Below are 22,959 nucleotides of genomic sequence, written 5' to 3'. Positions count from 1 at the left end.
CTGTAGCGCAATTCAGTGCGCGAAATAGTGTAGTTTAAATTCTACAAGATGCAAGAATCAACGAAATTCTGTTGGTCATTCAAGATTACGAAGGTTCTCTATCCAAGTTTGTTTCGAGATCTTCCCATAGATCACTGTTACGCAATATCTTAGCAAATGAGCCCGTTTCTTTCGTTTTAGTCTTCTTATTTAAAGATTATTTTCTCAAAGCTCACTTCTACTCCCTTTTAAATAAAACGTTCAAGTGTTTTTTTTCAGTTAATAGCTTGTTAAACAAAACAAAATAATTGAGTTTAATTGCATAATGGAAATTTCAACTTATGTGTGTACCTAAACATTAACACTGTTAATTTTTGTTGCAAAAAGCAATTGCAGGGATATAGAGATCCAGCCACAGGATTCAAATATTATGATAATCGGGAAAATTCAAGAGGAACTTTTTGAATTTTGACAATTTCCATTTTAAAACTAAAATACCACAAGGAAATACCAAAGAAAATTTCATAAGCTGGGAAGAATCAAATTTTTCACTGAACCAAAACTGTGTCATGCTCCTGCACGGAATAGAAATCCAATGTTTTGGCATTATTATCCAATGGGACAACCAATTCTGGATGCTTGGCATCAATATAACAGAGTTGGGGTGTATTGCCAGCCAAATGGAAATGTTTCATAACCAATCCCTGCAGTGTTTGTACTGTAATCATCCGTGGCACCTTTTTCTCCCAAAATTGGCCACTTGATTTATGGAGTATACGAACTTTAATTAGATTGGATTGCTTGATTTGAGGACGAGGCACAAAATCAATTGGAGAGCCATATTCTAAAATGGGGAAAACAAAGAACTGATTTAAGGACAAATTCATTTCTAAATAAAGTAAGCTTACTTTTGACCAGCAAAGGATATGTGCGATGCTTTCTGCAGAATTCCCTTAAAGCATCTGCTCCCTGCTGTGAGGCCTGCAACCAATCGACAGCATATTTCTTCCAGATATCATACTCTGCACCACGTCTTTCATCTGGCATAACCTCAGCCCGATTAATATATTGTAAATTGGCTATGCTAGCCACTGCCTTGGAGACCATTTCATCAAAATTCGATTTCAAATGCGGCGTCTTGCTCAGACGCTTTAGTTGTGGCAATTTGTCCAATTCATTGAATGCATCCGCCTGAATGAAAAAAATCGTATAAATCTCAATTTCATTTGTAGGTAAGTTGATGATTACCTCATTCCAAATGGGATTGTGTAATAAATTAAGTTGTTCCAGTGACATGAATATGTTTAGCTTTAATTGCGGATCACATTCTGGTAACTTAATCTCCTCTATGCCATTTTCCATGAGATTCAGGGAACGTAAAGTAGATATATTTCCCAATTTGCACACTTGATCAAAGTCCATTAGATTTGTACGATGCAAGTCCAGTTCCTGGAGTTGCCTGAAAATGCTTTCACAGTCGACCACAGACAGTTGACTTAGAGAGTTCTCTTGGAGGCCCAACGATATGATGTCTGGCCAAAGCAGAGCAGTCTGCATGACATCCTGCCAATCGGTGAAGCCACAATTACGCAAATTTATGTGCTTCAATTGACGAAAAGATGGCTCCAATTCAGCAATTTGTTTAGTCGTGGGCAGAACCAAACGATTAGAGCTAAAACAGAGGCCATTTAGTATTAATTTCTCGTGTTGGGAAAATCTATGTCTTACCTCAAATTTAAATTATTCAAAGAAGGCAATTGCTGGGCTATACTGGCCACAATCTCCCAGTTCCAGATCAATGTGTGGCTCACATTCAAGGTGGTCAAGTGCATTAGATCTTTAAGATAACCAGCTGCATTCACGGGTGTCTCATCCACACTTATCTCCGACAATTGCTCGAATTTGCTTTGCTTGCGAGCAATCTTGTCCATGCCCACCACCTCAAAGAGTGAAGCCTGTAAGTTGGCTTGGGCCTCGCGTATCAGACTGGCATCCACATTACTGGAATCATAGTTGACATAACGCTCCCGGGCAGCATCCTCCAAAGTGGCACAAGGACCAACCTTGCCAGGACGTATAAAACTGCCCGCTGTGGGCAGTTGGGTTTGGAAATAACGTTTGCCTTCTACAATGCCATTGTGTTTGCCACGCATTCCATCGTCCCACTCGATGCCTAACCAGGTTCCCATATGACCACTTACCTAGGAAATAAGACCCATTTGGAGAGTTGGTAATGAATCATATTGAAGGTTTATCTCACTTACCTCGCCCACATATTTGACTGTGCCGTAATTATTGGCTATTTTAATGCGTGTGCCCAATGGATAAAACAGCTGCGCCTCATCAATAATTCCAACCATTGTTGTTGTTTTTGTTGTTACAGCGCCCACACAAATACACACACAAGCAGAGGAAACACAGTCGCAACAACTTTCAAGTTGTTTTGTTTGTTTTAGCCTTTAATAAGGGCTTGTATTTTACTTGCAATGACCGTTTCTCATTTAGCACATGGACACACAAATGTGGGCAAGTAATTTAATAAGTAAATATTAAATGATTTTCCACAAATTGTAAACCAAAACAAAGTATGACAAATTTCTTTTAATTATCTGGTAACACTGGCAACAGTCAGCACGGCGGAACTACGTTGCCAGTGCGGGCTCTGCAGTGGTTCGTGTCTAGGCTAAAATTTAAATGTGAGACTTGGGAAAAAACAGCCGTTTCATTTTATCTTACCCTCTCTTGCAATAGGTCTGAATTTCTGAGGATTTAATACCATTTGTTTTATGCAGACAGTCTCAAAGTTTTCAACCTCAATACCATCAGGTAATTGAGCATAATTTGATCTTCAAGATAGTCCAAAGCATAAATGGATTTCTTTAATTCCGCCAAAAATCTATTGCGTTGCCTCTTGAGAACACCTTTTGCACGGTTATAGTCCACTCTATAGGTAAATTCAAAACGTTCTTCTAACGTTTCCTCAAACTGTAGCAATGTTTCCAATTTCTTATACATATTGAGGATTTTCCGTCTCATAGCCATTAATGAGCTCATATAATGATCTTGACGCTTTTCAGCCCAACGCATTAGCTTTGCATGGACATCAGTTGATTCAGCAAGTTGTTGTTGGTTTTCTTTGAAACAATTCATAGCTACCGCAATATTTCATATAAGTTTTACTTGTGATATTTGGGAATTTTGAAATTAGTGTTTCTCTCAGAAGTTTTTTGATTTGTATAAACATTCTTATAATATACTTTTACAGGTGTATACACCAGGCCTACTGGTCAACTGGTCTACTGGAACTCCAAAACACCCAAGATCTCAGTAGGCATGTCTAGTTTTTGGGATCAATCGGAATTGCATAATCAATATTTTGCAAGTTTTGCAGTCTCATTGGGTGGCCTAGCAGTTGGAGCCTCTGTCGGTTGGTCATCGCCGGCGCAAGAATTTCTAGCGACAAAGTCTTTTCTTGAATTTAGCTGGATTAGTGGATCTCTTTGGCTGGGCTTCGCTCTACCCGTTGGCCTCCTGGCCCATCATTATGGACGTAAGCTGATCCTGCTTTTGAATGTCGGTCTCTTAAATCTCGGTGGCTGGGCTCTTTTGATTTGGATTCCGGAAATTTCTTACCTGATTTTGGCCAGGTTTTTCCATGGTTTGGCTGCTGGAACATATTTCACTGTGACGCCATTGTATATTATGGAAATTACCAAAAAGGATACATTTCAAATTGCGGGTTGTTGTTTACATGAAGTCCTCTATGCCATTGGTATACTCTTTGCCTTTGGGTTGAGTATGTTTCGTAATTATGATGTCTTATGCTATGGCTGTGCTCTCTTACCACTGCCCTTCCTGCTCTCTTTCATATGGATGCCAGAGACTCCGGTTTATTATTTGTCCAAAGGGAAAGAAGAAAAAGCCAATAAATCAATACAATGGCTACGCGACAAAAGATATAATACGACGCTAGAGTTGGCCAATTTGAAAAGGGAAATTGAGCAACAGCAAAACAATTCTGAAGGCCTCATCCAAGCTCTTAATCATTGGCGCACTCTAAAGTTTCTTCTCATTGCCCTTGTTCTTGTATTTCTGCAACATTTCACAGGATCCACTGCGATCACATCGTATGCTAATTTCTTATTTCTAGAAACTGGAGCCACAAAATCCGATTCTTTATTGTGCTGCATGTGCTTTGGCCTTTCCATGTTATTGGGTATATTGATTGCCATTGGCCTGCTAAATGTGATGGAACCACGCGTTCTTTTGATCCTGTCCAGCACTTTAGTCCTGATGCTAACTGCCGGTTTGGGTGTCCATTGCAAATTACGTAGAATCGAAGATCCTTTTCTTGGACACGTTACCTGGTTGTCTGTTTTGGGGCTTTGTGTGTTTAATTTCTCACGCTCCCTCGGCTTTGGCAGTTTTAGTTTTTATCTCATGTCCAAATTGTTAAGACCTGAAGTAAGAAACCTCGGTTGTGGCCTTATCTATTCGATGAGTGGAATCTTTGGTTTCATCAATGTGAAATTCTTTCCCAATTTCATAATGACTTGGGGTCAACCAATGTTATTTTTCTTCTACACTGGCGTTGGAGTATTGGGACTATTATTCATATATATTATGGCACCGGAAATCCGGAATAGGACAGTAATGGAATTGCAAATGAATAAATCGACCGTTCAAGATCCTGTCGGGGAACCTGTAGTCGCAGTAAAGAGGAAATAATTACAACATCATTACCTAAAATCGTTTCTGTTCTTTCTCCTGGTCTTGGGTAAGCTGTCCTCTAGCTCAATTGAAGGTTAGGAATGACCCTTATAAATTAGTCACATTCCACAGGTATTGACAGGTGTTGTTCACTCAAGTTTTCATTATCTTACGAGTCAGACAGTTTTTATATACATGACTACCTAGTATAATCGATTTATCGATTGATTTGTTAATACACACACACACAGACAGACGTCTGAAATCGCCCCCTAACTTTATCGTTTGTCAACTTTATTATTCGCTTTGTTTAATTTGCCTTTAGTCAGACATTTCATTACATAAAATACAAATTTCATTAATAATTATTAATTATAATTAAATCTAGTTTACTTAAAGCTGTTACCAACTAAAATTCCTCATATATTTGTTAAGAATTCGAAGAGGAATTAAATCTTAATCTTAATGCCAGTTCTTAATTGGAATATTCATTCACCTTTTGGAGGTACTTTGTCTAATGTCTTTGTCTAAAGAAAACCTCAGAAACATGGCCTATAAAGTCTCAACTTGTTTCATAAGAATAGTTGGTTCTTTAAATGGGAAGAGTATATAAACTTTGTTAGAACTTTTCAAAAATATTCTTCAGGTAGTTTCATTGCAATCTAATCTAAGGTCATATCCGGCATAGATTTCGTTGGCCCTAAAGTAGACTGTCATAGAGATATGGCATTTTCAATTGCATAGAATCGAGCCCTTTTGCTCAAAACGTCACCTGATGTTTGGCTTTTTTCGACTACTTCTTCTTGCCTTTTTTTTTGAGTGTATTTCTCTGGTTGGCAATTTATCGTTAATTATAGTTACAAACAGTTAGATTTGTTCGCTTGTCGGAAATGGTAATGTGTCGCGTGTTCTCGGTTAGTCACCGAACTTTATGATATATAGTAAATTGGCGAAATCAAATTATATCTATATAGGTAAATTTGTGACACAAATCCATTATATACATACATACATATGTATTTATAATATGTCTATAAATTTTGTCAGATTACGCGTGTATATGGACACCTTCCAATTGATTTTCGCCCTTTAAAAAATTGTTATTCGAAATTATTGACTATCTTATTATTTGTTAAGTTCTTGACATATACGATTAAAAGTAAATGGTTAAGAACTATTACAGAGGCGGCTGAAAAAGTGAGTTTGTTTTTAAAGACCATAAAGAATTGGCGACTATTTTCTAGGATTAAGTTGTGTTTTTAAATGTAAGTCGAGGATACAAGCCACAAAAACTAATTAAAATGGATTCTCAAAACCTTTGGGAAGTAAATCTCTTGTTTTCAATGGTTTTTATGTTCACCTGTCAAGCTTCTCTTAAAACCAAGGATAAAAGAAATTTGAGGCCAATTGAATTGAAAACGACAATGATACAAACTATAATTTTTATAATTTGAACTTGTGATTTATATCGACAGTTTTTAAACGTAATTGTGTTATATATTCCCATCGACTGCGTCATAGAAGAGATAATCTTTTTATGTCCATTCTGGGTCAGACTGTCACACATTTTTAGTTGTTGTTGTCGTCGTCGTCGTCGACGTCGTTGTAAGCCAATTTACGTCCATCGCATGCATTTTGTATGCATATATGAATATCAGATGTTATATACACTTTTACCTACCCCCCGGGATTCAAGCAAAACTTGCCGGCATCATTTGGCGCCCAATTTAACCAAGAGAGTGAGAGAGAAAAGCTCTCGTTAAGAGAGACAAGAGCTTTAGAAAAGACTCTCCCTCCCATCAAGGACAATGGTGTGCTTCGAGAGAAATAAGGGATGAGAAGAAGCAAATAGACGCCAGTTGTTCGACTGCTGCCCAACACAACGTTTCGCCAGTGCCTTTGGCATTTCGCAAGTTTTCTAAGCAATATGCAAAAATAACAACATCAAAAAACGGGCAAAAAATAAAACATATATCCAAATATATGTATGTACATATATTAAGTGACTGAAAAACATAAATTTAGAATGTATGCTAAACGAGATCTATGCTCGTTTCTATCGGATCGAATGCAACGATTTTGTCGGTGAGACTTGCAGAAGGAAAGACAGAACGAAAAAAAGTAGTGCAGCAATCGAGGCGAGCTTTAAACATCAATTGCAATCGGAGGCCACGTGGCCACAAACAACGAGCTCCGGGAGCAAGACTCTCATAGGTAATTTGAATTTATTAAGCGGAAAAACAACAATTGGAAAAATCGAAAAATGGAATGGAAAATGGAAAATGTCGCCAGACGTTGTCTGACAATTTTAGCTGTTGTTGTGGGTGGCAGCGCCTTCCTCTTACTCTCTCGCTCTCTCTCTCACCTCTCGTCCGCCTACTCGTCAGTTTATGGGGGAGGTAGGTTGCTACCTACATACACACAGCTGACGGAGAAATAATGAGAAGAAAAACAAAAACTAAATTGTTTTTTTTTTCACCAAATTATTTTTGCTGCTCTCTCTCGCTCACACCCTGACTTTCTCTCTCACTCTCTTTAACAGTCTTTTTAGCTTTCAAGCTTTACCTCTCTCTTTCTCGCTCTCATGCTCTTGACAATGAAATGCCAACCCCTTGCCGCATTGTCATATCCTTGTGTCCTTCATCGCGAATCTGCGAACTGCATTTTGATGCGCTGTGCCTAAAAGTATGCTTCAATCTAAATTTACAAAACAACCGATTTACCTTACTGATATGTATATGGATTTAGATAGGGCTCTTGGGGCCAGTTCTTGGCTCGTTGCCAAAAGTGGACAGCTGCGGCAACTGTCAGCGCTAACGTTGACATGATTTCAACATTTCTCAATATATTTTTCCCAAACCTCCACCGGGGAATTCAACAAGCGACCCACGCCTAAGTCTCTTGGCAATTGGCCAAAAGAATAAAAAGTTGCAAATAAGTAAGAACTGCATTTGCCAAGGAATGCCAGGGAATGAGGCGGAAATAATGGCGCTTGCCGGCCATTAACGGTCTTCTCTTCTCTATCTCACGTTCTCCCTCTTTTTCCACTCGCAGTTGTTCATTTTAGCGTTTAGCGTCTTCCGGCCAGAACAAGCCCAAAAATAAATAAAAACAAATAATATTGGGGGCACAACGGCTTTGGAATGCCCTTTATTATATCTTTTGAGAAGGAAGTTTTTTCCCCCAACCTAAAAACCATTTGATATAGTCTAACAGCATTTTTTCCAGGCAGTGGCGGATCCTAAGGTAGTTAAGTGTCAAAATTACATTTTTCGGGGCAAATTTCGTCCTTCTTCTTGTACCTACCCCTTGAATCCAGGCGTTGCCCATTCCATGGCATTAATTTTAAACGCTTTACAAACAAAACAACTTTTTTGTTTTAAGTTGTTAGCGGCACGCAAGTCTATTAATAATTTATCATAGAGTTAGGTAGAAGGGGTTGCAGTTGAGTTAAGGATGTACATATGTATGTATTAAATTTTATAGTGACTAAAGACTTATCAAATCTGTTTTTGCAGTACTTTTTTTAAACTGACAGCAAACAGGAACTTGGACGACATCATGGATTGGGATTGGGCAGTTGGTGGCATTACCGATGAGATACCAAGGACGACAGGACCAGAATGCATCAATTACATGACCGAACGAAGACGTAATATTGAGACGGTCCTGCTGTCGGCCCTCTTCATCTTCATTATGTACAGATCGTGGAAACAGTTGGCACCCATTAAACTACCTCCGCCCCATGAGATACAAAAGAGGCACAGTGTTACACGTCTCCTGCTGATAATCGTGTTGTCCATGATCTTTGGCATTGAAATGGGGTTCAAACTAGCAGGTCGTTCAATGATCTTTGCCTTGAATCCTTGCCATGTACAAACTTGCCTGCAGATCTATTTGCTGGCTGCTAAGCCCACAAAGACAACCACAGCTCTCTTTCGCATACAGATGAGCAATCTCAATGGTCCATTTCTGGCCTTTCTCTTTCCCGAGGTGGAGGGACGTACATATCCCTTCGAACAGGCCACATATTGGATCCAACATGCTTTGCTCTATATTATACCCATTTACATTCTAAGAAGTGGTAAGTACAAGTTAATTTTCAATATCAAATTCATGTGACTTAAAAATAAATCCTTGCCTACTTCTAGGAGCATACACCATAGAGGATCTTGGAGATTTTCATTGGGCCAAAATAGGAACTGCTTTTATGTTGTTCTATCACTTTGTGTTACTCTCTCCACTATCTATAGTAAGTTTTGTTGGTTTTGCTGATTAGTTAAATGATTAATCCACCTCTTCTCATTTCTTGTCACAGTTCACGGGTATCAATCTGGATCATATGCTATGTGCCGCCGTTTCTGATCCATTTCAGGGTCCAAATTACAGACTGTTTGCCTGTTGTCATCAGACCTTACTTTGCCCGTTACTGAATAAGGGAACAGTCTTTTTGTTTGGTTCACGCAAATCGCGACTAAATTCCAGTGAAAATGGTGTGCATAATAATGCAGGTTGTGAGAATTTAAATTCAGAAGTGCCCATGTACCATCAATTAAATACACAGCAGGAGTATGCCACCGCTGAGGAGGCGGAGGAGAGTCTTATACGGCATCGCTATAATGCCCACATCCAGAGTTAGTAAATAAATAATAAAAAAAAAAAACTCTCCATAACCTCGAAATATTTAATTCTTTTTAAAAAGTTGTCTAATGAAGTATTGTATGTCTAGTATCTCCTCCTGATAATATTTTTCTCTTTTTAGATGAAGCTGCCATTACTGAATACACTATGCCCACTACGAAAATTGACTAGTACAGAGCCAAGGATCGAGCTGCTATATCCGAGGAAAAAGCAAGGACTCTCTGTCCGTTATGCAAGTCAATTTCAAAACTACATATAGCAATTTTCAATTTGAGATTTTAGGCGTTTTGAGTTAGTCCTTCCCTTAAATTGTGAGATATGTATATAATATTTCTACAATTAAGTCGACAAAATTCATGCTCATCGAGGTTATTAACCTAAATCACACTCTACAATAACAAATAAAATATAGAACACACATAAATTTACGGTTTAATTAAATAGAAATTTATGCAAGGGTTTTTTTTCTTATTTGGTGTAAAATTCAAAAAAATGTTACAACCATGTAAATTTGTTGTAAATTGTAAGAATTCAAACTGAGGCAAGATACAATAAATAATCCAATATAAAATCAACGCTAAAAGACCCTCTTAAAAGTCAATGTCACACATGTTTTCAGTCTTTTATACATTACACTATTTATTTTTCATAAAATAAATCAATTGTACATATATTTTATTTAAGAACATAAATTTGTTTTTCTTTTTAAATTAATTCTTACTATTAAAGAAAATAACGGCCGAGCATTATATTTAGATTCGATCAAAAAAAATGTGTGTTGGGTATCTTTCAGTCACTCTAAATGTTTGCTGTCTGCTTTAATCAGTGGTACCAAATCCAAACCAGCAAAAATAAACTAAAAAAAAATGGCACATAAAAACATCACAACTTTTGAGAATTAAACATAAAAAGAATGAAGGCGCATCTATACAACCAACTATATATGTAAATTTATCCGTGCGAAACAATAGGAAAGAAATAAAAAATTCCCGCTGCTCGCCGTTGGCCGATTTTCAGCGCAATAAAAAGCCAGATTTAACGGGAAAGAAGCCAACTTGTCAACACTAGTTAAAAGCGAAGTATTTGTTGTGGCGGTCGGCGGTATTTTTTTATTGTTTAGTTAAAAAAAAACGTGCTGCCAAAAAAAGCTTAATTTGTGGCAAAGGATATCGATAGAAATTAATTAAATGATTTCGGTAAAAGTGAACTTTGAACTCGAACGGTGTTAACTAATTAGAACCTTTTCGTGGAAGAATTGCAGCGCTTTTTTTATGCGCCGCAAATATTCTAAAAAGGAAGGCAAAGTTGCGGCACAGAACGAGCTAAAGAGAGAGAGAGAGAAAAAAAGAAAAAAGAATTTGCAGACCACCAACCAATTGATAATACAATTTATAAATAAAATACAAGAGAAAGAAAACCGTTTCCATTTGATAATTTGATAACAATAAGAATATTTAATTGACTCAACAAAAAAAAAATAAATAAACTGGGAAGCGGCAGCGACGTTACCGTCACCGTTTACCGAACATGTGTGTGTGGGTGTGTGTGAAGCGTGTTTTTGTGTGAGTGTGCTGTGGGGAAGATGCGCGAAAACGTCAATTAATGCAACAAAAACAATCCGCAACAACAAACACAAGAACAGCAGCAGCAAGAACGTGTGCGGAGGAGGCCAAAAGGTGCGAATGAAGCGCAAGAAAAATCAATAGAAAATCAAATAGAATGGCAAACGACGTGTGAAGGCAGCAGCAGCAGCAACAGCAACAAAATGTATCGACATAGCGGAACAACAACAACAACGCTATTAATAAATACAAATACAAATAATATGCAAAATTGCGTAATTTACTCTAGAACAAAATTATAGAAACCCAAAACCAACCACAACAACAACAGCAACAACAAAAGAAAATAAAAAAGAATAAACTAAACTAAAAGTAAGAACTCATACATTTTGTAGTTTTTTTGAACAAAGTTCAAAGTTATTTTCAAGCACTGTGCCTCTTCGTGTTCTTGCGCGCGTGTGTGTGTGTGTGTGTGTAAAAAAAGTATTCGTGTATGTGTGTGTATTTGTTAATTTTGGTGTAACAAAAAACAACAAAAACAATAATATGGCTGCCGCAACAGATGGCTCTGTTGGCTCTGTACGTGCAGCAGCCGCCGCAGCAGCCTCAACATTACCATCGAATGGAACCGGCGGCAACAAAACAGCAAAAATTGCCTCATCAGCAGCAGCGGTCAGACACTCCTCCACTTCCTCCCCCTCGTCTTCAACAAATACTACTGCTGCTGCATTTTCTTCTTCCTCATCATCATCATCGTCTGGCTTACCGGCTTCTGTATCGCATTTCTATTATAAGCATGGCCTATTCCTCTCCAGCTATCCCACATGTGCCACCAGTATTGCTCTCATGGCGATTTTGCTATCGTGGTAAGTTTCTCAACTTTAAAAAAAATTTCCTAAGTTCTTGGAATCAACTGATATATTTTTAATTTACTGCGACCGGATGTTAAACTGTGTGAATCCTAAAAAAAATTAAACAAATATTTCCCACAAAGCCCATATAGAGTGGATTGGAAAGTTTTTTCATTAAAATAGCCTTTCATGGAATCAAATCCTAAAAGAAAAACTAATGCAAAACATTAAGCAACTTTATATGTTAGTGTCATTTGATATCAAGAAACATACATATGTACATACATATGTAGCTAAATGTAAATAATCAAAATGCTTCTCTAGATTAAGGAATAGCTCAAGTAACATAAAAGTTGTTAGCCATCTAGAAGAATCGATTCACCCACCCCCACGCCATATGATATCATATAGAAAGAAACTTTTTTATGTATTACAACGAATATGGAATGCTCTTAGCATGTGGTTAAAAAAAATTATTCGAAATTTCTGACAGTTGTACAAAGAGGTTTATAGGTATAATTCGGATATTTTTGTACCAATTTTTATGAAATTTTGTAAATGGACATAAATAAGTATGAGGTAAACATCTTTGTTTCCCATATAAAGATGTCTACGTTTTAAAAGAACTTAAACCGAGGAATAGCTTGACTCCACAGGTCTATGTGTTTCCTATTGTCATCGTGGCTTTACATTAAAATCTTATTTGACCCTAAGAATGACAAATATGGAATACTTACTCTTTCCCGATCAATTTACAAAGTTGTTCATAAGACTTTAAATACGTTCTAGATTTTATTGACTTTGTTTAAAAACTTTAAAAATAAAGTAAATAAAGTTGGATAAATTTTACCTAGAAGAGCCGCCTTTAAACGTCTCTTTTTCACCCTATCATGATTCAGCATTTGGTCAAAGCATAACGAAAGCTTTCTAGGGTTAAACTAACCCCTAAATGTGGCATGACTCAACCATTTTTATTCCTTAACCTGATCAACTGAGCGTGACTAAACGATACACATTTCTTTTTTAATAGGTTTCCATAGAGAGCTAAATGGGGTTTAACAAGGGGTTTTCATGTTGAACGAAACAAAAATTTATAATAACCGAAATATGTATGTACATATGAATGAATGTTGTGTGTTCATATGTATATGTAGACAATTATATAACTTAAATGTTTTGAAAATCGTGTGCCAACTACTTCCACCCCAATTTATATTTCATTTTAAAGTTTGGTATTCATAAATATGACATTTTTGAATAAAATATGTAATTTTAAATGAATGGATGAGTCTAATAAACGATCCTATTGGGTTTCTTTGAAGTTAAAAAAGGGTTTCGACGATTCAATTAAAATGTTCATGGCTCAGGTAAAGCCAACGATAATAAGATACTGTAGTTCCTTTTATAACGACTCTTTACATCGATATGCCCTTTGCTCGCTTGGTAAGATTATTAGCACTTCCAGGGCGTTTCCGCGATTTGTTGTTACCCTGATCTCCATAATTACAATATGGGAAGTCGTTCATGATGGAGGTGGAGGTCGATCCCCTAATTTACGGTGATTGTAAACTTGCTTACACTTGCATTTATTAGATAATATTACTGATTAGTCGGGAATTTGTTTAACCATCCCCCGGCACACCTCCTTTCGATCGCACATTCAGAGTTCAGTGTTTGAATATGCGTCAATCGATGTGAAATACATACATATGTATATACCACTATATGAATATGTATATATATATACATATATACATACATATGTGCCATATATAAAATGGATTTGCCAGTTGATAAGGGACAAGAAACACTCAAATGGCGTTTAATGCAGTGCAGATATAGCTATGTGCATATATACAGAAAACCAATTGAATTAAAAACGATTTAGACAGTTATACCTACTTATAATAAACCAACTACCCTTACTTCTTTTGGATGGGACAAAATGACTAAGAGGTACTGATACTGATTTTTTCTAATATTATAAGCAAAAGGTATAATAGATTTTTGTCGATGTAGGTTAGAATCTTAAAGAGTAAACATATTTTTAATTAGGTTAAAGGATCTATAATTCATTCCTCAAAGTAATCCCAAAATTCATATTCAAAAATAGCTTTTCAAGTATTTTTAGTCTTTATTTACGTACTTAATTGATAAGTCAAAATCATTTCATTCAATTCGCAATATCGTAAAGTTAACATCAAACTGAAACGTGATAACAAAAATTAAACAATGATTTGTCAGTTTTGTAAATTCGACAACTATATTTTGTTTTTGGTTAATTTCGGATTCCATCGAGTGAGGAATAATGTCTAGACATATGTACATATGTATGACATTGGCATTAAAATATTCCATGAAGAATTTCAAAGGTTTTTTTACGTTTCATAATTAAATATGTCGAACATCTGTTGTGTTTTGTTGATCTATTTTAATTTTATAATAGCTGAAAATTTACGAAGACATTTCATTTTGATTTTAATGCATTTGAATTTGAACGAGTAGAAGTGTATATGAAGTTACAAATGTTTTAAGATAAGATTTGCTTATGGAAAATTATTAAGGGGACTCCCACAATGATAAGAAGATGCTTAAAAGATTTCCTCTAATCTATCTGATAGACTTATATTCATATTTTTATGAAAGTTTAAAGTTGAAATTTTGGTTGCCAACTTGTTTGCTGTTTGTCACTCCCCCTGGGCAAGATCAGCAACCTATTTGGTTCTGGGCCCTTATCAGACTTTAGATTGATTCCATTTGCTTAGGAGAGTTACCTTTTAGCCTGGGCCCGGCTGGCTGGCTGACTGGCTGACTGCGTCTTATCAGCCTTTGGGTTTGTCTATAATATTTGTCGTGGCCTGCCACCTAACCTTGAATACATATAGCTTTAGTTCTAACAACAACATGAATAACCGAAATATGCTGATAAATCAGTATCAATTGAATATATACTATATACATATGTACACACATATGTATAGTAGACATTGTGCTAGGTAATAATAATTGAAAATTTGTGTTTTGGTTTTTGTGATGGGGACACGCGTTAAATGAAACGCGCGCCAAGTCTTAAAATAGCAAACCTAACTAATTAGCAGCTGAGACTACTTCAATTAATCTCTCTTTTACATTCTCTCCCGGTCTCTTTTAAGCTATCCACTGATTAATATACCGTTGCCGGGTACCATACCCACTAAAATAATCTTGCCCTATGAAGGGGGCGGAGGAGGACCCGCATCATCAATTCATCAAAATGGAACACAGGCAACAAGCACTACAGCTGCATCAGCAGCCACTTCATCGTCGGCATCATCCACGTCACTACCTCCTGGCATTGTCCATCCATTGCCCAGTAATAACAACTCTACTCCGGATCGCAGTCCACCACCTCTCCTGCCCTGGGCCCAGAGTAGTCCAGCTTTTTTCTATGTACAACAGATAACATTGAGAGCCAGTGTCTTGCCCTGGTCAGATGAGATGCAGCTAATGGATGCGTTTCGTGCTCCGCTCTATGAAGTCTTTAAATTGCTTGAAATTGTGCGCAATCATCAGAGTGGCGAAAAGTAAGTGACCTCCAATCAACTGTAGAGAATATCATGTTCCGCGTTTTGTTCTAGGGTGGACTTTTAAATCAAGAAGAGTCGTTCTTGAGTCTAATATGTCAAGAGAAATGTTCTAAAATATCAAAATCTATTCGTTAAAGTCTAAATTGATTTATGGGGTGTTCTGGTTTTTAACTTCTCCGAATAGAGAGTTTATAAAAAAATTTCAAATATTCCTAGATTTATTTAGAGTTTTAGAAACTGGACAAAAGATTTTCAGTACTGGATGCAGGACATTTCGACTCGAATTTGTTAATAACATTCATAATATTTTTGAAACTTATTTTCAACCACATTAAAGACCATCCCTATGGAAAAAATATTACCCTCGACTCTGTCTCACATTTAATTCAATTGAAAGTACTTACATAAATGTATCTATATACATATATACTTATATGTACATTTCTCTATATATAGTGCTTGTTACTTGTTACTTAGTTAAATTACTTTTCCCTTTGCAGCCAGCGTACACTGGAGCACAATTGCCTGCATGTGGAGAATGTTAAGCGTGGCGCCCAAGGGCAACTGGATCAAATCTTTCCCGAATATGGTTGTCTGCTATTGTCACCGGCAAATCTTTGGGCACAAAATGCCCAAAATTTCACAAGAGACACAAATATATTGAACACAATATTTCAATATCATGTAAGTATTGAAACATATGTCAGTCACTGTACTGATTTTCTTTGGTGTGGCTAATAGATATTTTCACACCCAATGGAAATTGCATGCATGTTTTCAGTCTCTGTAGTTCAAATTTTTTTAAAATGTCGTTAACTCTTTTCAATTATCAACCGTAAAATCGTTTCAAGTGTCGTAAAATCAAAGAAATTATATAGCCAGCTGGCCATTTGATAACCTAGGGCACACCTGCCAAAAGCTTGGCCCTACTCAGATACAAATCAGTTATCAGTGTGTTTGGTTAGTGACTGGGAAAATAAACTAAATAGATTCTCTTATAAATTAGTTTCCATTAAACATTATCAATCAAAGTATTGTGGTTTTCTTTATCTTTCTTTGATTCGCTACTAAATATTCATTACATTGAAAAATAAATTGTAAAAAGAATAAGAAAAGCACTTAAATTAATTTTTTAAGAGCCAATTCAGTTGCAGCTGTTGAAATATACAAATTTTCCATTAGATTATCCACAAATTGATTTGTTTACCTATAAGTATAGTCAATCCATAACGAGAACTGACAAATTGCATTCTAGATGAACAACCTTCTCGATAGTTTGTCTTACTATTAAAGCTTAGGTCTTTACACTTGTTGCAAATATTGACGCATCTCTCGGATATAGCACTTATTATGCAAAAAGTCTAGACACACAAGTTCCAGCCCAGACCAGACCCAGTGAGACCTTTGGTATATTCCCCTACTCTGTATATCATGTATAGATGTTCCATTTATTTACTTATCTAAATGACCACACACGTTCCGGCGAGTCTGTATGTGTGTGTGTTTTAGTGCTAATGAGAGGGTATACAAACTAAGTTACTCTCTGGTCGATCGATGCAATAATCATTACCTATGCATATATACATAGTCAAAGATAGATACATATATCGTATGTAACAAATTGTCCGTCATACTGAGTCACTCTCACTCTTATCTGATTATTATTTGCTGCGATAATTTTATGCCCGCTCTGTGCAATTATATATATGTATATATATATTTGCTTCTTCTTTTTTGCTTTTATTATTTGGAATTAAAGCTTATGCCGGCAATTTTTTTCTAGATAGACCTGTCGTGTCTTTAAGGGCCTTGAACTTGCGTGCCAATTAACAGACAAAAACTTTGCTCAATTGTTGTCGGTCGTTCTTTATAGTTTTCAATAAAAAAGCAAAGTAAAGTCGGCAGTCAGATCTTGCAAAATGCAACAATGATAAATTTCTTTTATGGGTATTATAAAATTTGAATCACTTGCACAAAGCTTTTCTGAATTATTTTTTTGGATAATGAAATAAGAGATTATCAAAGAACTTGCATAATTTCTGCAGAAGTTAGCTTTAAAATCCTTATTTATTATGCATGATAAAGAATATTCAATGGAATTGTTAAACATTGATGGGAATTATTAATAATAACACGAGGTCAGGTTGATTAATCGAATACAAACTTTCCTCTGATTGCTCATCGTCAAATATTAATTTGATTTCTTTTCCATAAGGTCGTTTCGAATTCGAGTTCAATCGATCGACTATTAATATTTTGAGAATGACCTTCACATTGACAACAATTCGAATTGCCCTCTTGCTTACTCTATATAATGCTGATTAGCTGTTAAGATTACGAATTGAAAGAGATAAAGCAATCATAAATCTAACAATACATTTCAATAGAACAAGAAGTGAAAATTGTCAGCAATAAACAAAAAATAGTTAATTAGTTCATAATATAAGAAGGGAAACTACAAATCTCTGAACAGCTATCAGAACTTAAAAAATATATCGAAAATTGTAAAAAATGTTAACTATTTAGAAGAATTTTGTTTTGATTAACGAAAGAAATATTAGTAATAAAATAGAGAAGTGTATGTAAAATAAGATAGAATTTCTTTGGTTAACATCCAAGCTGGACAAACTCTGATTCTCAATTTTCAGCCTGGCATTAAAAGGTTTCCGATTAGCGACATTTTACTGTACCTTGCATGAAAAATATACGCCTATTATTGCTATTGGTTTTTGTTTCTTACTAAAAATCCAAAATGGCCAGTCATTGAGAATGAGTAACATTGCGTGGTCTAGTGGGGATACTATACTAATGTTTGTATTAGGGATCAAAGAGCTAACTTGTTGCTAGCCCAGCAATTATTTCCAGGGGCGGAATTACTGCTACTGGAACTCATTATCTAATTTTGCTATAAATTTTTAAAACTATATTATCCTTATACTTTGTTTACGAAACAAAGAAACGTTCTTAGTTGCATTATTAATTCACCTCACTTTAAAATGCGCTCCTGAAATAGACCCCCCAATTGCCCATTAATAGATAAGCTATGATGAGATAGAGCAAAAACCTAATCAATTTTTTTTTATATTTTGTAGAATCTGCAAAAATCGAAAGTGTCGACCGCGGAAATGCTTTTTGGTCTGCCCATACAGGATACGGGCTTTAAGCGTTATCCTTTGCGAGCCAGATCACGGATTATTCAATACGCTTTGACGCTGGTGATGAAGCACAATGATGCGGAATATTTGGAGACATTGAAGGAGAAATTATTGCGTTATTATCCACCGCTGCCAGCAATGCCATCGGGAGCGTCATCACCTGCGGAGGAACCATCGACCATAACGTATATATTTTATCCAGGGGAATATAAAATCTGGGAATTTCTACCATTGACCGTGGCCTTCATCTTGGTCTTTGTATATGTGTATTTCTCGGTGCGGAAGATCGATGTCTTTCGCTCACGTATGCTATTGGCGCTGTGTAGTGTCTTCACCACGGGCGGAAGTTTGGCCATGTCTTTGGGTCTTTGTTTCTTTTTTGGTCTTACCATATCGCTGCAATCAAAGGATATATTCCCGTACTTGGTAATATTGGTGGGTCTGGAGAATAGTCTAGTGATTACGCGGAGTGTGGTGTCCATGAATGAGACTTTCGATGTGAAGATTCGTGTGGCTCAGGCCTTGAGCAAAGAGGGATGGCATATTTCAAAGACTTTGCTGACTGAGATTACCATTCTGACCATTGGGTTGGCCACATTCGTTCCTGTTATACAAGAATTTTGCATATTCGCCATTGTCGGATTACTCTCGGATTTTATGCTCCAAATGCTGCTCTTCTCCACCATTCTCGCTATGAATATCAAACGTACGGAATATACGACGGAAGCAAAGCATTTGCCGAAAATGATGTTGAGTTGCACCCAGGGAGGAGCTGGGGGAGGTTCCAATCGACAGGATTTTCGTTTCTTTGGTGCCAATCCAAGTTTGCCTCCCTTTGTTCCAGTGGGACAATTTCAACGTTCTCAATCGCATCCCAAGCTGTGCTTTGCCGAATCTATACACCCGGGAGAACAGCGTTCACTGGTCAATGGGCATTCGCCGAGTCAAGCTGCTCCTCATATACCGAAACGGATAAAAATTGTGAATTTCTGGGCCCGCACACGATTCTTTCAGCGTGCTTTTATGGTGTGGATGATTGTGTGGATCTGTTCAATTGTCTACAACTCCGGATGCCTGGAGCAGTTGTTTAGTATGCAGGGTAATGGCACGATGAGTGCCACCATAGAGCTACAACGTCGACTCCAGGCAGGCGGAGGAGCGGTACGAAGTTTTCTACAGGGTTGGCGGCCAACAACAGCACCTAGCAGCAGCAGTTATAAGAGTACTCCGATGGAATCCCTACACGATGCAGAGATAATCAATGAAACTGCCTCGGAATTGCTTCGTTTACGTTATCCCAATTTCGAGTTGAACTATTTTCTATCCAACTTCCATTGGTCTACCATTATGAAGCAATACAATGTTTCGCTAAGTGGTCAATATGTCACCCTGTTGCCCACAATACGTTTGACCCATGCTATAACACCCGAGCTGGCCACTCTCTTGCGTAATCCTCAAGAGCAACTGCAGCAGAATTTCCAATGGAAGGCTTTGGCCGCAGCTCTCGATCCATTGGACTTTAATGATGACGATGTGCGGCGTGAGTCACCCATGGTTATGCCTGGTGGCATGCCTTTGGTCCCCAAGAGTCCCATGGAAATATTCTTTGCTATTTTGCTGGCCTGCATCAGCATCTTTGTGCTCTGCTATACCATGGTGGTGTTTTATCGATGCATCTGCACCCGCAACTATGCCGAATGGCGTTCCAGTTGGCATGAATCGGAGGCCCCACACATGAAGACCGAACAGATTCTGGAGGGTGTGCCAACTCAGATTGCTGGTCACAAACATCGCATCGAGTGTTTGGTCTCCGATGGGGCCTACATCATAAGTTGTTGCCTCAAAGGTCAGATACGGGTGTGGGATGCCCGCAGTGGAGAACAACTGACCAGCATTGCAAGGTCAGAGATGCAGATTGCTACACAACCTCGTCAGGATGGACAGACGCTAATGCGTAAACTGCCAATCTCACCGGTATGGTGCCTGGATTACTTTGATAATCTCATTGCTGTGGGCTGTGCCAATGGCCGTGTCGAGCTCTGGGAATCTCCCGCCGGAGTGCTCAAATGTGCCTATCAAGAGGATGCCAAACGAAATCAAGGCATCACCCACATTCATCTCAATGGGGATCGAGTTATAGTAGCGCGTCTCAATGGACGCTTGGATTTCTATCGCCTAGAGACGTACTACAAGGGCAAGCAGATCGATTGGGGATTCACCTCGGCCTACAGGAGAAGTAGGTTTAATAAAAATTGTTCGTTGATTGCCCATTACAATGTTATTTCCTATTTACAGCCCATGTACGAACGGGATCAACTGGAAGTCTGGGTTTAATGATGCCACGTGGCCAGCATCAAGACACGTCCCAGAAGACTACCAAGGAGGAGATGAAAATCACTTTGGAGGGTGTGCGACTGGCGCATCAGCAGCCAATCACTTGCATGCAAGTGGTCAACGACATGGTCTTTACTGGCAGTCAGGATCACACCCTAAAAGTAAGTTCTCTCACAGAGTTAACAAGATAAATAATAATAAATTCTATTCAGGTTTATTGCCTCAACAAAACGGATGTGGAGTACACACTGCATGGTCATTGTGGACCCATTACTTGTCTTTTTGTGGATCGCTGGCAACCGGGAACCGGTGGCTCTGGCTCACAAGATGGTCTACTGTGTGTGTGGGATCTATTTACAGGCGCCTGCATGTACAATATCCAGGCACATGACGGTGCAGTCAGTTATCTGGCCTGTGCCCCAAGCTATGTCATTTCATTGGGCACCGATGAAAGAATTTGTGTGTGGGAACGCTTTCAGGGCAATCTGTTGACCACCTTCAACATCTCGAATGCCTATTCAAGTCTGTTAATGTTGACACCATCGTTGCTAGTCACCAGCAAAATGGGTAAGCCACTTAACGATCCTATTTTAATTGAAATCCATTATTGATTTAATTTTGTTGTTGCAGGCTCGCTCATTGTGTGGGATGTTCGTACAGGTCAGCCAGCCCGTGAAGTTAAATTGGATTTCTCCAATCTCCAACTATGCCCAAAGATCATGATGCTTGCCTGTGACTCGGTTGTCTGTGATTATGGCAACGAAATCCGTGTCGTACGCTTCCCCATTGTGGCCGATAAGTGCCACTAAAACACAAAACTAAAACAAAACTAGAATCAAAATAATGAATTTATTTTATAAAAAGATTGAGATAATCCTCCTCGTAATCCCTAAGTTATCAAATTTGCAACACTTGACTTTAACGCATTCATTTATTTATAATTTTGTTAGGGTCCTCTGAACTACTTTTTTATCCAGTGGCGTTGTGTTTATAACTATTAATTCTTTCTATTTTATTTTTTATGTAAGCAAAACAAAAAAAAAAAAAACAACAAATGAGCGGCAGATAGCGTTCAATTGGGAGAGAGAGACATAATGAATATATATATCTAACTACTATATTTTTGCATAATTATTCTACACTACTATATACTGTACTATACAATAGTGTCTTAAAAGCGCCTCAGCCTAACATTAATATTAATGTTAAATTACCTAATATTTAAAGAAACACAATATTTATTAGAATTGCGTACGCTTAAATTTTCTATATGAAAAGTAAAATGTATCATTTAAACTAAAAAAAAAAAAAATCACTATGCAAAATATTATATATTTTACTACTAAGGAATACAAACAAAAAGAAAAACGGATAGTTGTTGGAAATCAATCAATATTTGTGTCATTTTGATTATTTATGTATCTTGGGAAATTTCAACAGAACATTCTAATTATCCCTGCGTTTTTATTCCTTAAATGTGAATGAAACACTTTTTCTAATCAATATTTATAAAATATTTGAATTTAAAAAAAAATGTTATTTCAACGCAAACAAGTTTATTACTTTTTCAATTTTATAAATTTCGAAGCAAACTCATAGATTCCTATAGAATTATTATTTTTCTGATCATACTCAACCCAATCGTCTTCAGATAGATCAACATCCTCAAATTTTTGGCCGTTCTCTGAGGATTCCACTTTCCAGCCAGCGCGTGGGGAAAATTCCACAGGTTCCACACCCCGGCAATCAAAGATAACAATAGTCTTGAAGCTGCCGGCATCATCCGCAGTGTAGGGCGCTGTAACAATAATATGAATAGTCATATTTATACATACATATATAGGAGCTCTCCCCCTTACCGTTGGATTTCTCGACAATGTCGATACTATTTTCTCGCCCACACATTTTACACTTTATAAAGAAATTAAATCCTTCTGAGTTCCGGGTGTCCTGCTGCACTCTCTCCGATTCGGTGACATCATGCCATTTGTTTGTTTGCTCGCCGCAGTTGCTACAGGTGAGTTTTAAAAAGAAAGCATAATCCGGATGACTAGTTTCCAGTTTTTCAATATTTTCCAAAGTGCAAGAAATTTGCAAGCCAACGCGAACCATGTTTAATAGCACAGAACAATCAGCTGTTGACTTGGAGTTGCCACTCTTA

At 37.3% G+C, this 22,959-nt stretch overlaps 5 protein-coding genes across 7 annotated transcripts; 3 read left to right on the top strand and 2 right to left on the bottom strand.

Moving 5' to 3' along the window:
• Window positions 1-251: 251 nt before the first annotated feature.
• Tbce (Tubulin-binding cofactor E) lies at window positions 252-3,202 on the bottom strand. The gene is made up of 6 exons (XM_068290760.1): window positions 2,716-3,202; window positions 2,244-2,662; window positions 1,708-2,180; window positions 1,228-1,651; window positions 888-1,170; window positions 252-823 (listed from the first exon to the last, which is right to left on the bottom strand). The coding sequence occupies exons 2-6, from the start codon at window positions 2,337-2,339 to the stop codon at window positions 528-530; spliced, it is 1,572 nt and encodes a 523-aa protein (XP_068146861.1). The 5' UTR covers window positions 2,340-2,662; window positions 2,716-3,202; the 3' UTR covers window positions 252-527.
• Window positions 2,488-4,715, top strand: LOC137577895 (facilitated trehalose transporter Tret1-2 homolog). The gene is made up of 3 exons (XM_068291460.1): window positions 2,488-2,509; window positions 3,245-3,571; window positions 4,130-4,715. Exons 1-3 carry the CDS (start codon window positions 2,488-2,490, stop codon window positions 4,705-4,707), a joined length of 927 nt encoding a protein of 308 aa, XP_068147561.1. The 3' UTR covers window positions 4,708-4,715.
• An 817-nt stretch (window positions 4,716-5,532) lies between these two features.
• LOC137576470 (transmembrane protein 164) lies at window positions 5,533-9,905 on the top strand. 3 transcript variants are annotated; one of them, XM_068289602.1, is made up of 6 exons: window positions 5,587-5,663; window positions 5,737-5,886; window positions 8,208-8,773; window positions 8,841-8,941; window positions 9,008-9,323; window positions 9,452-9,905. In XM_068289602.1, exons 3-6 carry the CDS (start codon window positions 8,251-8,253, stop codon window positions 9,499-9,501), a joined length of 990 nt encoding a protein of 329 aa, XP_068145703.1. In that variant the 5' UTR covers window positions 5,587-5,663; window positions 5,737-5,886; window positions 8,208-8,250; the 3' UTR covers window positions 9,502-9,905. The 3 variants fall into 3 exon arrangements, with proteins under 3 accessions (XP_068145701.1, XP_068145703.1, XP_068145702.1); XM_068289600.1 differs by lacking the exon at window positions 5,737-5,886 and having other exon boundaries at window positions 5,533-5,663; XM_068289601.1 differs by lacking the exons at window positions 5,587-5,663; window positions 5,737-5,886 and adding an exon at window positions 6,576-6,903.
• Window positions 9,906-10,409: 504 nt separating this feature from the next.
• Window positions 10,410-22,187, top strand: SCAP (SREBP cleavage activating protein). The gene is made up of 7 exons (XM_068288797.1): window positions 10,410-11,758; window positions 14,896-15,306; window positions 15,810-15,993; window positions 18,402-20,700; window positions 20,760-20,959; window positions 21,011-21,365; window positions 21,429-22,187. The coding sequence occupies exons 1-7, from the start codon at window positions 11,439-11,441 to the stop codon at window positions 21,605-21,607; spliced, it is 3,948 nt and encodes a 1,315-aa protein (XP_068144898.1). The 5' UTR covers window positions 10,410-11,438; the 3' UTR covers window positions 21,608-22,187.
• Window positions 22,188-22,334: 147 nt separating this feature from the next.
• On the bottom strand, window positions 22,335-22,942 carry LOC137575994 (UPF0587 protein CG4646). Its single transcript, XM_068288798.1, has 2 exons — window positions 22,658-22,942; window positions 22,335-22,596 (listed from the first exon to the last, which is right to left on the bottom strand). Exons 1-2 carry the CDS (start codon window positions 22,908-22,910, stop codon window positions 22,358-22,360), a joined length of 492 nt encoding a protein of 163 aa, XP_068144899.1. The 5' UTR covers window positions 22,911-22,942; the 3' UTR covers window positions 22,335-22,357.
• Window positions 22,943-22,959: the final 17 nt, after the last annotated feature.

This window comes from Drosophila tropicalis, unplaced genomic scaffold, assembly GCF_018151085.1.
Source record: "Drosophila tropicalis isolate 14030-0801.00 unplaced genomic scaffold, ASM1815108v1 contig_593, whole genome shotgun sequence".
Lineage (NCBI taxonomy): Eukaryota > Metazoa > Arthropoda > Insecta > Diptera > Drosophilidae > Drosophila > Drosophila tropicalis.
This window is presented reverse-complemented; position numbering and strand designations above follow the sequence as displayed.